General features: G+C 32.5%; 1 protein-coding gene across 1 annotated transcript in view; it reads right to left on the bottom strand.

Moving 5' to 3' along the window:
- The window catches only part of arhgap39 (Rho GTPase activating protein 39), a 69,226-nt gene that overhangs the window by 35,694 nt on the left and 15,162 nt on the right, over positions 1-18,370 (bottom strand). Inside the window, exon 2 of the mRNA XM_067383327.1 lies at positions 4,089-4,475. Coding sequence (XP_067239428.1) covers positions 4,089-4,475 — 387 coding nt within the window. The remainder of the gene's footprint in view (positions 1-4,088; positions 4,476-18,370) is intronic.

Here is an 18,370-nt window from a genome sequence, read left to right as displayed (position 1 = left end):
TATAAAGTCAGAATAACAAGATATAAACAAATGCGAGTTATAAAGTCAGAATTATGCGTTATAAAGTCAGAATAACGAGATATAAACAAATGCGAGTTATAAAGTCAGAATTATGCGTTATAAAGTCAGAATAACGAGATATAAACATTTGCCAGATATACTGTAAAGTCAAAATTGCATGTTATAAGGTCAGAATAACGATATAAAGTCAGAATTGCGAGATATAAACATTTGCAAGATATAAAGTCAAAATTGCATGTTATAAGGTCAGAATAATGAGATATAAACAATTTCGAGATATAAAGTCAGAATTGCGAGCTATAAAGTCAGAATTGTGAGATATAAAGTCAGAATTTGCGAGTTATAAAGTCAGAATTGCGAGATATAAACAATTGCAAGATATAAAGTCAAAATTGCATGTTATAAGGTCAGAATAATGAGATATAAACAATTTCGAGATATAAAGTCAGAATTGCGAGCTATAAAGTCAGAATTGTGAGATATAAAGTCAGAATTGTGAGTTATAAAGTCAGAATTGCGAGATATAAACAATTGCAAGATATAAAGTCATAATTTCATGTTATAAGGTCAGAATAACGAGATATAAACAATTGCAAGATATAAAGTCAACATTGCGAGTTATAAAGTCAGAATTTGCGAGTTATAAAGTCAGAATTGTGAGATATAAACAATTGCGAGTTATAAAGTCAACATTGCGAGATATAAACAATTGCGAGTTATAAAGTCAGAATTTGCGAGTTATAAAGTCAACATTGCGAGATATAAACAATTGCGAGTTATAAAGTCAGAATTTGCGAGTTATAAAGTCAACATTGCGAGATATAAACAATTGCGAGTTATAAAGTCAGAATTTGCGAGATATAAACAATTGCAAGATATAAAGTCAGAATAACGAGATATAAACAATTGCGAGATATAAAGTCAGAATTGCGAGCTATAAAGTCAGAATTGCGAGATATAAAGTCAACATTGCGAGTTATAAAGTCAGAATTGCGAGATATAAAGTCAACATTGCGAGTTATAAAGTCAGAATTGTGAGTTATAAAGTCAGAATTGCGAGATATAAACAATTGCAAGATATAAAGTCATAATTTCATGTTATAAGGTCAGAATAACGAGATATAAACAATTTCGAGATTTAAAGTCAGAATTGCGAGATATAAAGTCAGAATTTCATGTTATAAACTCAGAATTGCAAGATATAAACAATTGCAAGATATAAAGTCAGAACAACGAGATATAAACAAATGCGAGTTATAAAGTCAGAATTATGCGTTATAAAGTCAGAATAACAAGATATAAACAAATGCGAGTTATAAAGTCAGAATTATGCGTTATAAAGTCAGAATAACGAGATATAAACAAATGCGAGTTATAAAGTCAGAATTATGCGTTATAAAGTCAGAATAACGAGATATAAACATTTGCCAGATATACTGTAAAGTCAAAATTGCATGTTATAAGGTCAGAATAACGATATAAAGTCAGAATTGCGAGATATAAACAATTGCAAGATATAAAGTCAAAATTGCATGTTATAAGGTCAGAATAACGAGATATAAACAATTTCGAGATATAAAGTCAGAATTGCGAGCTATAAAGTCAGAATTGTGAGATATAAAGTCAGAATTTGCGAGTTATAAAGTCAGAATTGCGAGCTATAAAGTCAGAATTGCGAGATATAAACAATTGCAAGATATAAAGTCAAAATTGCATGTTATAAGGTCAGAATAATGAGATATAAACAATTTCGAGATATAAAGTCAGAATTGCGAGCTATAAAGTCAGAATTGTGAGTTATAAAATCAGAATTGCGAGCTATAAAGTCAGAATTGCGAGCTATAAAGTCAGAATTGTGAGATATAAAGTCAGAATTGCATGTTATAAGGTCAGAATAATGAGATATAAACAATTTCGAGATATAAAGTCAGAATTGCGAGCTATAAAGTCAGAATTGCGAGCTATAAAGTCAGAATTGCGAGCTATAAAGTCAGAATTGTGAGATATAAAGTCAGAATTGTGAGATATAAAGTCAGAATTGTGAGATATAAAGTCAGAATTGCGAGATATAAACAATTTCAAGCTATAAAGTCAGAATTGCATGTTATAAAGTCAGAATTGCGAGATATAAAGTCAGAATTGTAAGATATAAACAATTGTGAGTTATAAAGTCAGAATTGCGAGATATAAAGTCAGAATTGTAAGATATAAACAATTGTGAGTTATAAAGTCAGAATTGCGAGATATAAAGTCAGAATTGTAAGATATAAACAATTGTGAGTTATAAAGTCAGAATTGCATGTTATAAAGTCAGAATTGCGAGATATAAAGTCAGAATTGTAAGATATAAACAATTGTGAGTTATAAAGTCAGAATTGCGAGATATAAAGTCAGAATTGTAAGATATAAACAATTGTGAGTTATAAAGTCAGAATTGCGAGATATAAAGTCAGAATTGTAAGATATAAACAATTGTGAGTTATAAAGTCAGAATTGCATGTTATAAAGTCAGAATTGCGAGATATAAAGTCAGAATTGTAAGATATAAACAATTGCGAGTTATAAAGTCAGAATTGCGAGATATAAAGTCAGAAAAGATTGTCCTCCAAAAAACGACCCTATAGGTCATTTTGAGCACTTTTTTTACGACCTATATTTACATTTTAAAGTCATGCGCCCTCTAGCGGCGTAAAAATAATAACAGTGTCGTGTTACGTCTGTTGTCATGGAATGACGTATGACCGTCGTTACCAATCAAAATGTGTGTTCATTTAAATGTAATGCGTGGACTTTTTACACGGTCCCTTAGCCGCTATCTGTCCTATTTCCATTTAGCAAAAAAAATTTTTTTTAAATTAAAAAAACCCTCCCCACCCCTAAACCTACCCATAGTGATTTATAGTGCATATACACTTTATGAGCACAAGCGTTCACTGGGATCGAACCCACGATCGCATGATCACATGATTGCATATTGTTATATATGACAAACGACCTAAATAGGCATATTGATTAGAGGACAAGTTGAGTCAGAATTGTGTGATAAAAAATGTCACAATTAACTTTTTTATTTTTTTATTTAGTGGTGGAAACAAGAGAACACATACTATATAATGCAAAAACAGCATGTATTGTATTTTGCACATATATTGTAGTCTAGACAGGAAGCTATTTATTTCTGGTCCAGTCAAGCTATCAAAACCACTTACAGTGATGATCTAATCAAACACATAAAAACAAGAGTTGTCTGACTTTAAGAGCGTCTGAAGACTGACTGAAATGGGTCGCACTATTGGACAGCGATGTGGAAGTTCACATGATCAAACTAAATGAGATCCGACTTCCACCGATGACGTCTGGGTCTCAGCGATGCTCAGGGTGAAATTAAAGGGATTCCGGGATGTTTTCACAGTTCCTCCAGGGATCGACAGTGTGTGAGCGTTTCACTCGCATTTGCGACAAAAAAACAGACATGTGTGAACTGTATCTAGAAGCATTTGTGCAAATAAAAAAAGTCTTAAGTATCTTAAATGGAATAACAAACATCTTTTTAGAGGTGCTGAATTTGTGCATGGAAAACAATATTCCTCATTTAAATAATTCCTGCACAAGGCATATGCAAATTAAAGGGGTGGGGCTTGTTTGAGTTAGTTAGTAGTGTGTTGAAACTGGCGGTTGTGGTAAGGGGCGTGACATTTCCCAAACACCAATCACAACACACTGCTCCAGCCGACCAATCAGAGCACATTGTGCTTTTCAGAAGGAGGGGCTTCATAGAGACAGGAACTAAACAGAGCGTTACTGACAGACCGGGAAGAGAGGAGCTGCAACAGTGAGGAACATGATGAACATTCAAGCATGAAAACATGTTCTAGTAGAGCTAAAAGCAAAATAAAGGTCCTCTTTAAAAATAGGCCTATAAATAATCACCTAATTTATTTAAATTCGTAGTGTACTTTTTGTATTCTAATAAATTAAATAATTTTGCATGTAAATTTCTCCTTTATTAAGGAGAAACACATTATTTGATAAATTTAAAATTTTTTTTGCTAAATTGTTCAACTCACCTTTCTCCCTCCTCGGCGGCTGACGTCTTCTCCTCCTGCTCCTGTGATGATGTGGTGCTGACGGCGCTGCGGGCGGGGCTGCTGTCGGCGGAGGCACTGGTCGTCGTAGCAGTGGGCGGAGCCATGTTGGTGTTCTGCTTGAGGGTTTGTAGCTTGGCGAGGGGGATGATGTCACAGCTGTGTGGGCGGTGCCAAACGGTGCGCTGGGTAGAAGCATTATAGTAGTAGAATCGGGACGTTTTGGAATCGAAAAGCTCCCACCACTGGTCCTGTCCACTGCGTTTGATCCGCACCCCCGCCGGGGCGTCCCAAACACACTCTCCTGTGAGCAGGTTGGCGTACATGCGCTCCCGGGTGCGCGGCTCGATGATTTCCACCCATTCCAACCTAAACACACAGACGTACAGAAACATGCTTTATGCTCTGTAATAATGAATTAATGGAAAGAACAAAATCTGGAAAGAACATATCCGGTCATATTTCAACACAAAACCAAAATGAAGCCTACTTTTTGAGCAGTGAGAATTTTAGAATTTCTGAAATAATTTTTTATGAAAATTAAACATTTCTTTCTCTGAAAATTATTGTTGCTGTAAAACAAAAGAAAGTAAAGATATAAAAATATATGTAAATAACATATATATATATATATATATATATATATATATATATATATATAGATAGATAGTCAAACCAAAATGTATTCAGACCAGACACCTTGAACATTTCATTCATTAATACAGTTTATTCACTATAGTTCAAAAAATGGTAATAAAATATGACAAGATTTTAAAATTAAAATGTGTCAGAAAAAAATAATCCAGAAAAAATTTAATTTTTAATCAATTTTTATCACTGTATATATTTTTGGGTATAATATGTCACAGTTTATTTATTTTGCCATCCTCACTTACATAAATGACTATAGTGTCCTGCACCCACTAGTCAAAATATACCAAAAATATAAAAAATGTCTGAGTAATTTTTGGTTTGACTAATATATATATATATATATATATATATATATATAAATACATACACACGCACACACATATATACTGTACATATAGCCATATTTTTAGAATTAAGACAATTTTTTTTCGAGGAAATTTCATTTCTCTGAAATTACTATAATATATATTAATTACAGTAATGACAATCTAATGAAATATATAAAGTCAGAATTTCATGTTATAAACCCAGAATTTCAAGATATAAAGTCAGAACAACGAGATATAAACAAATGCAAGTTATAAAGTCAGAATTATGCGTTATAAAGTCAGAATAACGAGATATAAACATTTGCCAGATATACTGTAAAGTCAAAATTGCATGTTATAAGGTCAGAATAACGATAAAAGTCAGAATTGCGAGATATAAACAATTGCAAGATATAAAGTCAAAATTGCATGTTATAAGGTCAGAATAACGAGATATAAACAATTTCGAGATGTAAAGTCAGAATTGCGAGCTATAGTCAGAATTGTGAGATATAAAGTCAGAATTGTGAGATATAAAGTCAGAATTTGCAAGTTATAAAGTCAGAATTGCGAGATATAAAGTCAGAATTGTGAGATATAAAGTCAGAATTTGCGAGTTATAAAGTCAGAATTGCGAGTTATAAAGTCAGAATAACGATATAAAGTCAGAATTGCGAGATATAAACAATTGCAAGATATAAAGTCAGAATTGCATGTTATAAGGTCAGAATAATGAGATATAAACAATTTCGAGATATAAAGTCAGAATTGCGAGCTATAAAGTCAGAATTGCGAGATATAAAGTCAACATTGCGAGATATAAAGTCAGAATTGCGAGATATAAAGTCATAATTGCAAGATATAAAGTCAGAATTGCGAGATATAAAGTCATAATTGCGAGATATAAAGTCATAATTGCGAGATATAAAGTCATAATTGCGAGATATAAAGTCATAATTGCGAGCTATAAAGTCATAATTGCGAGATATAAAGTCATAATTGCGAGATATAAAGTCAGAATTGCGAGATATAAAGTCAGAATTGCGAGATATAAAGTCATAATTGCGAGATATAAAGTCATAATTGCGAGATATAAAGTCAGAATTGCGAGATATAAAGTCAGAATTGCGAGATATAAAGTCATAATTGCGAGATATAAAGTCAGAATAGCGAGATATAAAGTCAGAATTGCGAGATATAAAGTCAGAATTGCGAGATATAAAGTCAACATTGCGAGATATAAAGTCAGAATTGCGAGATATAAAGTCATAATTGCGAGATATAAAGTCATAATTGCAAGATATAAAGTCAGAATTGCGAGATATAAAGTCATAATTGCGAGATATAAAGTCATAATTGCGAGATATAAAGTCATAATTGCGAGATATAAAGTCATAATTGCGAGCTATAAAGTCATAATTGCGAGATATAAAGTCATAATTGCGAGATATAAAGTCAGAATTGCGAGATATAAAGTCAGAATTGCGAGATATAAAGTCAGAATTGCGAGATATAAAGTCATAATTGCGAGATATAAAGTCAGAATTGCGAGATATAAAGTCATAATTGCGAGATATAAAGTCAGAATTGCGAGATATAAAGTCAGAATTGCGAGATATAAAGTCAGAATTGCGAGATATAAAGTCATAATTGCGAGATATAAACAATTTCAAGCTATAAAGTCAGAATTGCGAGATATAAAGTCGGAATTGCGAGATATAAACAATTGCAAGATATAAAGTCAGAATTGCATGTTATAAGGTCAGAATAATGAGATATAAACAATTTCGAGATATAAAGTCAGAATTGCGAGATATAAAGTCAACATTGCGAGATATAAAGTCAGAATTGCGAGATATAAAGTCAGAATTGCGAGATATAAAGTCAACATTGCGAGATATAAAGTCAGAATTGCGAGATATAAAGTCAGAATTGCGAGATATGAATAATGAATTAATGGAAAGAACAAAATCTGGAAAGAACATATCCGGTCATATTTCAACACAAAACCAAAATGAAGCCTACTTTTTGAGCAGTGAGAATTTTAGAATTTCTGAAATAATTTTTTATGAAAATTAAACATTTCTTTCTCTGAAAATTATTGTTGCTGTAAAACAAAAGAAAGTAAAGATATAAAAATATATGTAAATAACATATATATATATATATATATATATAGATAGTCAAACCAAAATGTATTCAGACCAGACACCTTGAACATTTCATTCATTAATACAGTTTATTCACTATAGTTCAAAAAATGGTAATAAAATATGACAAGATTTTAAAATTAAAATGTGTCAGAAAAAAATAATCCAGAAAAATTTTAATTTTTAATCAATTTTTATCACTGTATATATTTTTGGGTATAATATGTCACAGTTTATTTATTTTGCCATCCTCACTTACATAAATGACTATAGTGTCCTGCACCCACTAGTCAAAATATACCAAAAATATAAAAAATGTCTGAGTAATTTTTGGTTTGACTAATATATATATATATATATATATATATATAAATACATACACACGCACACACACACATATATACTGTACATCTAGCCATATTTTTAGAATTAAGACTAAAAATTTTATTTTTAAAAAATTAATTTTTTTTTGAGGAAATTTCATTTCTCTGAAATTACTGTAATATATATTAATTACAGTAATGACAATCTAATGAAAACCATTAATAATAAGCAATAGAGAATTTTTTTCAACGTCAGTTACAAGTTTTTTGTTGCTTCAACAGTAATATTTTTAGAATTAAGATATTTTTGTGAGATTTTTTTTCATTGAAATTCTGGTTTCTGTAAAACAAAAATAAAGATAATTGATCTAACTTTATATATAAAAATATACTTAAATATTGTAATTCCAAAACATCATAATGGTTCTTTATGCATAATCTTTCATACATTTTCTTTTTTTAAAAATCTTAAAAATAAAAAATAAAAGCAAAATTTAAAAAAAAAAGGGTTTTCAAGTGTAATTTGACTCTGATATGTTTTTGTGAGATGCACCCGATTACAGAAAGAGAAAGATGTCAGAGAGAGGACAGTCATACTGGAGTCATCGTGATTTCTCATATGAGTCACGTATTACATTCAGGATGTTTCCTTACCAGCATCATCAGTGTGTGTGTGTGAGTGTGTGTGTGTGTGTGTGTGTGTGTGTGTGTGTGGATGTTTAGTTGGTTAGTCTGTTTGTACGGTGTGTGATATACAACATAAACATCAAACCAAAAGCTTGTTTCATAAGATCACTTTGCATTTGTTTACATTTTTCATAATTTATTAGTCTGAATAAAACATTTAATAACATCTTAAAACTTAAATATAAAAACTAAAAAGATTTTGATATTTTCAAGAGAATTTATTAGTGCTGAAGGTCTACATGTTCAAAAACAGAAACAAAGAGATTCCCCCCACAGCCTGTGTGTTTATCTGTGTTCAGGTTTTATTTTCATTGTGTGTGTGTGTGTGTGTGTGTGTGATAATCAGCTCCGTTAATCCCATAGTAAATTTCTTCTGATCCTATAATCAAATCTAATCTGCTCTAATCCAGGATAACCTGATCGCTCAAATCCTGCTGAAAGCATTTTTGGGAAGCTTGTCAGAGGGGATGCTGGGTAATTCGATCTGTCTGGATCTTCCATCTGAACGTGCTGAAGCATATGATCAGATTCCACTCCTCAGGATTTCAATATGTTCACCTAATGGATCTTCACATAAACCTGTGATTCAGGAAGTGCTTTGGTGTCTATTCATAAGAGAAGTGCTCGAGACTCAATTTGCATGGTTACGTTCGACTGTACTGTGACTGCTATTAAAAAAAAGCGAGTGAAACCAAAAGGCACCAGTGTTGGAGAGTTACTTTAAAAGTAATGTGTTACAATATTACGTTACTCCCTAAAAAAGTAACTAATTGCGGTACTTAGTTACTTTTTATGGAAAGTAATGCATTACATAGGGCCCTATAATATCCGTTTTATTTTTTCCAAAATTCCGGGGTTTTTTTCCGTTTTATTTATTTTTTGACTCCATTAATGGTTAAATTAAATTTTAGTAATCAAAAAGCATGTCTAATTTATTGAAATAATGAATCTTGTCCAATTTACCAACAATTTAATACAAGTTTTTAGGGCCCTTTTTTATAGGGCCCTACATTTTATTCTTTCCCCTCAAATTTTATTTTTTACCAAATTCTGTATTCTGGATTCCATTTTATTGGTTTAATTCCATTTTAATTTTAATTTTAATCAAAAAGCATGTCTAATTAATTGAATTCTTAAAAACAACAATATTAATTAATTAAAAAAAATTTTTTTTTTTCTTCAGAAGTTCTGTTGTGTATTTAAATTTTTCTGGCAATCACGCATACCATTTAATTGATCTTTTAATCATGAAATTAAACTTTTTTGTCAAACAATGTGCTGCACAACAGAGCTTTACTGTTCAAAATTAAAACATGGAAGAATATTTTAATAATTTATTATTAAATTAATTTATCTAAATTCTACTGTACAACAGTAATATGTTTCTGTCAAGTTAAATCGAACTTTTATTTTGACGTTTTGCCTAGAGCTTTAGTTTCTCTGTGTTTATGACGATAGTTTTCTCAAACGAAGCGGTTAAATGCTGATGAAGTGACTTTCAGAGCAGCTCTGAAGAATTTGTGCGTTCATATAGTGAGGCGACAGAGGACGAAAACCCCGCGAGCGTCGCACGTGCTTCAGTGTGTGTGCGCCGGCGCGATTGTGTGAGGTAAATGAAACCGCGCTTCCGCATCATTCATTTCAGAGGCACACATGCATGCAGGATTCATGTTTAAATAGTCTTTTTGTGGTTTAATATTCACAGACACTAGTCTATATCGTGATTTAATTTACGTGTACTGACCTGCTTTTAATTCATTCATCAAAAATTTGACAAATTCCGTGACATTCCGCATTATATAGTAAATTCCGTTTTTATGAATGGATTCCGCGATTCCGTCTGCGATTCCGTGATCGCGGAAATTATAGGGCCCTAATTACATTTCTTTTGCATAACTTTTTCTCACCTGGGCTGGGCTTGCTTTGTTTTTTTTTTTTAAAACATAAACCCCCCAAATTTCTACTTTTGGCAAATGTTAAGGTCCTTTGACACCAAAAGTGAAATGAATCAGCCTCAGGCTGAAGGAAATGCAAATTCACGCCTGTACAGTAGAGGGCGCAGCTCAAACAAACCTTTTAGCTATACTGCCATTCTGAAGAAAGTTCAACACTCCAACTTCAGCAATAAAAACAAAAAAATTAAAGATAAATGTGATATTTATCTAAAGTCATTTTTGCTTATTTGAATGGTTGAATTGGATTACGGAAAGTCTGCAGCAAAGACATTGGTTAATAAAGTGAGATTAAATACATAAAGTATATTTATGTTATTTAACATATTTAATTATTGCAGGTTTGCGTAATATTTGCGCATCACTGTTTTTATTCATTTTGAGGAATACTGAATCTGTTTTTGTGCAAGTGAGATTAGACACTGTTTTTCACGACACTGTTTTCAACTAAAAATGGAAAACTTTTTATGCATTTTGGCAGTTCATTTACACGACAACTGCGTTATGGTGGCCTGAAAACGCAAGCTTTTGGAAATGGGATTCAAAGTGCATACGTCATATTCAAGTGAAAACGATAATGTTATCGTCTCCATGTAAACTACAAAAACGTGAATAAATGTGTAGTGTTTCTTTACAAAGTGACATCGCCATCTACTGGCCTGGCAGCAGAATACAGCGCTTTTAGTCGTTTTCACTGATCTGTGTGAATGGGGATTGTTTTGAAAAAGTTGTCATCTGTACGTGAAAAACACAAAGTAAAAACTTTGTAACTCAGATATTTTGTTGTAAATTTAAAAGTAATGCGTTACTTTACTAGTTACTAAAAATGTAATCTGATTATGTAACTCACGTTATTTGTAAATAAGATGTATCTTGGTTTCCACAAAAATATGACAGTTTTCAATAATAATCAAAAATGTTTCTTGAGCATCAAATCAGCATATTAGAATGATTTCTGAAGGATCATGTGACACTGAAGACTGGAGTAATGATGCTGAAAATTCAGCTTTGATCACAGGAATAAATTACACTTTACTATATATTCACATAGAAAACAGATGATTTACATTGTAAAAATATTTCACAATTTTTAAAGCATGTTTTATCAAATAAATGCAGCCTTGGTGAGCAGAAGAGACTTCTTTTGCAATATCTGACAGTCCAATGAAATGATCTAGAAAGAGATATATGAATATGACCTCATTCATCACAGTGGAAATGTAAAGTCTAGTTAAGAACATTGCACTGTGGGATACATGATCTATTAAAGAAAAATAATCATGCTTACACCCCATTGACAGATATTTGTTCTTGTTTTAAGCATTAACTCACTTCATTTTTCAGAAAACCAAACTTAATATCTTGTCATTTTGCTTCTCAAGTAAATGCATCTTGATTTAATAATGTTCAGATATTTGTACTGCAAAACAAGACACAATTACTCAAGACGTTTATGCAGTGTAGCCTGGAGTTTATTAAAGGTAACATTAGTAATTGTTTAAACCCTCTCAACGTAATGGTTTGATGATTGTGATCTTACGGGTGGAGTCGAGCAGATGCACTGCTATTGATTGACAGGCTTTCTGCTGCAGTGCCGTTAACAGCCGCCATCTGCAGCAATTACTGACCGCGCTTTACAAAGACGCCCTTTACAAGGTGCCACTAATCATGCAGCAGGATTTAAAGCTGTCACTCAAACGCGCTGCCGCCATTCACAGAGCGGTCAAGACGACCACAAAATACGGCAGGTGAAATCACAGAGCCAGTGTATATAATGCAGCACCTACAACTGTGACAAATAACACAATTATTTAGATCAGAACTGTGTTGTATGAGTACACTTATTTCAAAAGAGCATAAAAATGTTTTGCATTCTCAAAAATGACACACACTTTATCCTTCAGTCCAGATGCAGCTGCATTACTGCAAACACACATTGCAAAAAAAATGATCTTCCTCAGTATTTTTGCTGATTATTATTTCAGAATATTTGCAGATGCTGACACAGGAAAAAAAAAATCTTATATACAGGAAACCCTCTCATTTAGCGCACTATAACATTAAATATTACAATTAACAACAGAGGTGTTATATTCAACTGCTGTTTATTTTCAGATATAATAATTAGACTCAAAAACTGAAATGTTTGTATACAATTCAGTTGCACATAAGGTAGCTTTCGCAAGCAACTTAATAAGCTCCTCTCTAGTGTTTTATAGCTAACTAACGAACTATAAACATCAGATAACTTTCCTGGCGTAAATGCAACGTTGTTCACAAGCTGTTTTACTGACGTGGTTGAAACACTGATTAAGCGACTGCATGAGACACATGATACGGATTTCGGTAAGTTGTTCTGTATTTTTTAAACATACCTTCTGATGTTCATGCATGTTTTCCGAGATATAACTTATTAAAGTGGAAGAAATGTCATGTCACATTTAAGAGAGACAAAACGCCATTTATTGTTTGACTTTTGTAATAAAATAGACAGAATTTGAAAGATGAGACTTTCTTATTCCTCAGAAGTAACAAAGCAGTCTTTGCGATTATTGGATAGAATTTGCGCAACAAATAATGTTTGGTGTAGGAAAAAAAAACACGGACCTGGCAACACTGGCTTGAACTACGGGTGATGCATAGGGTCAAATAGAGCTTGCTTTAATACATTTAATGCATTTAAGAATGTTTAGATATTTGTACTGATGAAGAACATTGTTTTTTGTAATGCAGAAGGTCAAAGGTGACCATCTTCTCATCAGTCTATTAACCTCTCCAGCTCCTTTCTATCCATTATTCTTTCTGTGACCTGGCCTTTACCTCTCTCACCGATTCTATATATAGAGATATCTTCATCTGTCCTTCATCTCTACAGATAAACCAGAGCACAAGGATTTAGCGTGACGAAAACGCTCCGCAAATGACAATGAGAGTTCATCTGTTAACAGGAGAAAGAGTTAAACACTGACTTGTGTCTTCAGGCTTCTACAGAATCATAAATCATCACTTAAGAGCCTCGTGGCAAACCTTCAAAGGGTTATACAGTATCGCTAAAAATCAATTTCTCTGTGTAGGATACAAGGGATTTTTACTGCTCTGCAACCCGGCTGTTGCTCTTTACAGAAAATGAGAGAAAGAACAGGCAGAATTCAGAGAAAAGGAAACAGAAAGAGAGAGAGAGAGAGAGAGAGCCTCAATGAAGTGAGACGGATGCTGGTATTAGACCCATAATTCTCCATGTTCTTCACTAACACGCGTCACCTTGGCCGCAAACCTCATTTTAAAGACTGCACACTGTTATTAATAGTGTTCGCTTGAGTCGTGCATCACTACAGCTCATACTCATGGTTATGGATTTAAACTGACCGCTCACACTAAGCATTAAATGCTTGTGCTACAGACATGAGTGACATTTGTGAGCAACCGCCTTGCAAGCACCTAATATTGCCCTAGCCACCACCCAGTATTCCCTAGTAACCTCAAAGCAGTATCCAAGTACCCACCCAGAAATCCCTAGTAACAGCCTCCTAGCAACCTCCCAGACTACAACAGGAACCGCATATAAATACCCTAGAAACTACCCAAAATTCCCTAGTAACCACCTAGCAACATTCTAGCAACCACTTAGAATATTCTAGCAACTGCATATAAATGTCCAAGCAAGCACCTATAATTCCCTAGTTTCACTTGGCAACATTCTAAAAACCAGAATTCCCTAGTAACTGCATAGGAATATATTTAGCACCAACCCAAACACTTTAGTAACTGCATAGCAACACCCTAGAACCTACCCAGAATTCCCTAGTAACCTTGTAGCAACATCCTAGCAACAACCCAGAATACTTTGGTAACCGCATAAGCACAACCGCAAGCACCTAAAATTCTCCAGTCACCTTATAGCAACATACCAGCAACCACCCAGAATACCTAAGTGACCACATAGCAACACCCTAGAAACCACCCAAAGTACAGAATCCCCTAGTAACTGCATAGGAATATATTTAGCACCAAACATATAACCCAAACACTTTAGTAACTGCATAGCAACACCCTATAACCTACCCAGAATTCCATTGTGACTGCTTAGCGACATTCTAGCAACCATCCAGAATACCTTGGTAACAGCATAGCAACACCCTATAAAAATGACCCAGAATTCACAAGTACCCTCATAGCAATGACCCAGAATTCTCCTGTAACTGCATAACAGCCTTCTATCAACCACCCAGAATACCTTAGTGACCACATAGCAAGTTACAACGCCCTAGAAATTACCCAGAATACCTTATTGACTATATAGCAACACCCTAGAAACTGCCCAGAATACCTTAGTAACCACTTGGTAAGTATTCTAGCAACCACCCAGAATTCCCTAGTAACTGCATAGGAACATATTAGCACCAACACTTCATTAACTGCATAGCAACGCCCTAGAAACTACCCAGTAATCTTGTATCAATGTTTGCACATTTGGGCTTTAACCCCTCTGCAGCACAGCATGTGCGTTTCTGTGAATGTGTTTTCCATTTATGTTCAGCCACAGTGATAAAGGTGAAGAAGACAGGATAAAAGAAAGCGGGCAGCAGAGGAAGAGAGTGATGATTCAATCAGGCCTGCCACCGCCGTAAAAGTCAATTAGAAGAACGGACACTGACATCTCATTTCAAACAGAATTAATGGAGCAATCACTGTCCCAAACTCATGAAGTAAAATCTATTTATAGATCAAGATCAAAGAGAATCCAGAACTGAAGGGTGAGCTGAACTTCACAGAGAAGCGGGTCGCAAAATACCACCAAAATTAATGAAAAAATATTAATTTACAGAAAATGGTTCTAAAAGGAGGTTCTAATAAACCTTCTGAAAATCTTGTCCACCCCCCTTAGGGGGTCAAATTAAATATTATCTGGGACTAAACTGAATATTACACTAAAAATGTGCTGTAGAATTAACTGTTTTCACTCGAAAATTATTACAAAGAAATGGCAAGAAACACATTTTTAAACTTTTGAAAAGTAATAATCTTTGTTTTAACTAAATTAATTAAAATCATTTTTACAGAGTAATTTGTGCTCATTTGTTAAATTTTAATTTCCTGCAAATTAAAGAAAAAACAAAGCAAAACAATAAAAATATAGCAAAAACAATATCTTTTTTTTATTGACAGGTGTATTTAGTTTCATTTAATTAATTGTATATTTTTATAATTTTAATATTAATTTAATTATTATTATTAAAATCTTTAAAAAAATAAAAATGTACATTAAAGACTGAAATAATATTTTATTGTAAAATGTGCTCCAATAATCTTTGTTTTAACAACTTTGAAAAAACATTTTTTTACAGTGTAGTTTGTGCTTATTGATATAATTTTATTTCCTGTAAATTAAAGATATATATATATATATATATATATATATATATATATATATATATATATATATATATATATATATATATATATATAACTGGTGTATTTAGTTTAATTTAATTAATTGTATAACCTTTAATTTATTTATTATAATTATTGCTATGAAAAATCATTGTTTACTGTGTTGTTTATGCTGTATTTCAAGGTCAAAATGAGAATGATGTGTTATTGCGAATGGACCATTCCTCTCAGCTCTCTTCCACAGACATAATCTGACACCTCGACCTACTGATCATCATTTATCCTAATAAAACTTCCTCTGGATCTCTCACCGCCTCAGATTCCTCAGATAAGTGTCGCAGCAGCTCTACATTCACCCTGACCTTCACACAAGCTGAGAAACCTGGAGAAAACGGATTCTTGATCTGCGTGTGTGTGACTGACAGCGAACAGACTTTATAGCGCATATACAACAGAAACATTTAGAGGTCGACTGTTAAAGGTCTTTCAGTGGCTGGTGGAGATATCTGGTAAAACAATGGTGGTTGATGGGTAATATAGTGCTGATATGCACAAGCAGTCAATCATTATCTCAAAATAAACCACAGCAGGATCATTAGGAAGGGTCTTAATTAAGTCACTTTGTAAGGGTTTGTTTTGCAATAATGACTAGCTGACTGTATGTGCATAAATATATATTTGCATTTTATTTATATATATTTATATATTTATTTATAATATATTATAATATATATATTTCAGAATTAACATGACTCAAAAACAGAATATTTGCTTTGAAAGTGCATTTAGGAACTGACACAATGAAAAGCAAAAGCATATACTGACCGAAATATCAGTCTTTTAGCATACTAGAAAGCTTAAAGTAAGTGTGAACTGGCTGATTAATCAGTCAATATTTTAATATTATTATCAGGATCAGCCAATAATTGTTCCATATTTTGGACATTACCACAGAAGTTGTCATTGGATTACGTGCATTTTCTGTCTTCACATCTTTTTTTGAATTTGGAGCAAATATTGTGTAAATTAAGAGCTCATTTTGTTTCAGCGAATTGTCTCTTTTGCGATCATTAAATGTATCACAAAAACATATACATATAAAATGGGCTACAAATGTCTGAACACATGATATTTCTTTCCATTTGAAGGAGCTAGCTATGCGGAATTCAGAAAACCTTGTTATTAGCGACTCCGGTGGCCGTTAAGTGAACTGCAGCCAGCAACTTATTGCTCGTAAGACCCTGCGAAGTTCTTTAATTAATCGTTTGCAAAATAAAAGTCTGTGTTAAGGTAATAAATGTTTATGTTCTGTGTATAATAATAAATACACACACATACATAAGTATATTTAAGAAAAATGTTATATTTATATATAAAATATTTATATTTATATATAATATAAAATATATTTAAATATATATATTTATTTATACATGCATATATTTCTTAAATTTATACATGTATGTGTGTGTATTTATATATACATAATTATTATACACAGAACACACACATTTATTACGTAAACACAGACTTTTATTTTGCAAACGATTAATCGTGATTAATCGTTGTGCAACCCTATTGGAAAGCAGTTTCGAACTCCAGAAACAAACTCCAAAGGACTTTTGGCTTGCTTTTGTTCCAAGTTTGTTTGCTTTTTTATTTTCCTCATATTCTCCATTGTTGCAGCTCCTCTCTTCCCAGTCTGTCAGTAACGCTCTGTTTAGTTCCTGTCTCTGTGAAGCCCCACCTTCTGAAAAGCACACTGTGATTGGTCAAGCACTTCGAGTGATTTTTCTAAAATTGCACAGAAATTTACCAAAATACGAAAAAAATGATTTTTCTTGCATTTATGGGATGGTTTATCAACATTTGGTGCCAAACTAACCACTGCCGATTATTATATACGGAAGAGGATTAGGGCCAAGCAATAATAAAAAAATAAAACCATCTCGAGATTAAAGTTGTTAAATTTTGAGAAAAAAATCATTAAATTTCGAGAAAAAAGTCGAGATAAAATGTTGAGAATAAAGTCATTAAATTACGAGAAAAAAGTCGTTAAATTACGAGAACAAATTTGTTAAATTATGAGAATAAATTCGTTAATTTAATGAGTTTATTCTAAACATTTTATCTCGACTTTTTTCTCTAAATTTAACAACTTTTTTCTCAAAATTTAACAACTTTAATCTCGAGATGGTTTTATTTTTTCATTATTGCTTGGCCCTAATCCTCTTCCGTAATTATAGCTAACAAAACTAAAAATATAAAAAAAAACTTTTCTTTACTTGAAATAAAAGTTGACTGAAATAAAATAAAATAAAAAAACTTAAACTTATTTTATTTCAGACAGATGTCAGTGCTTCATTTCTCACTAAAACCATAAAAATCATTTTCGTTACTTAATATTTGACTAAAATCAAATATTAAAAACTTAAACTTTTACTGAGGTGCACATTGTCGGTCCATTACATCATCTGTCCTAAAATTACATTGCAGTGTGACTAATTTTTTATTAGTTTTGTTTGCTAAGTCAATCACTTTTACTATTGCTCTCATTCTTTGGGTTAATGATTTACACAAATCACAAAGCCTTAATATTCTTGCATCTAATGTAATTTTTGTTACTCGCTCCTCCTCTGATGTGACTTACACGTTGTGCTCTATCGTGTAATATTAACTATAGCAAACTTTTAGCACTGACTCCATGCAAACTGTCAATTCAAAGATCATTTGCTGGTGAACAGAAAATACAGCTGATCTCATTCTGCCATGACTTTGCTTTTACGCACCCCAAATAAT

The sequence above is a fragment of the Chanodichthys erythropterus genome, chromosome 4 (genome assembly GCF_024489055.1).
Source record: "Chanodichthys erythropterus isolate Z2021 chromosome 4, ASM2448905v1, whole genome shotgun sequence".
Taxonomy (NCBI): Eukaryota; Metazoa; Chordata; class Actinopteri; order Cypriniformes; family Xenocyprididae; genus Chanodichthys; species Chanodichthys erythropterus.
Note: the sequence above shows the minus strand (reverse complement) of the source record. Positions and strands in the feature narration are given on the sequence as shown.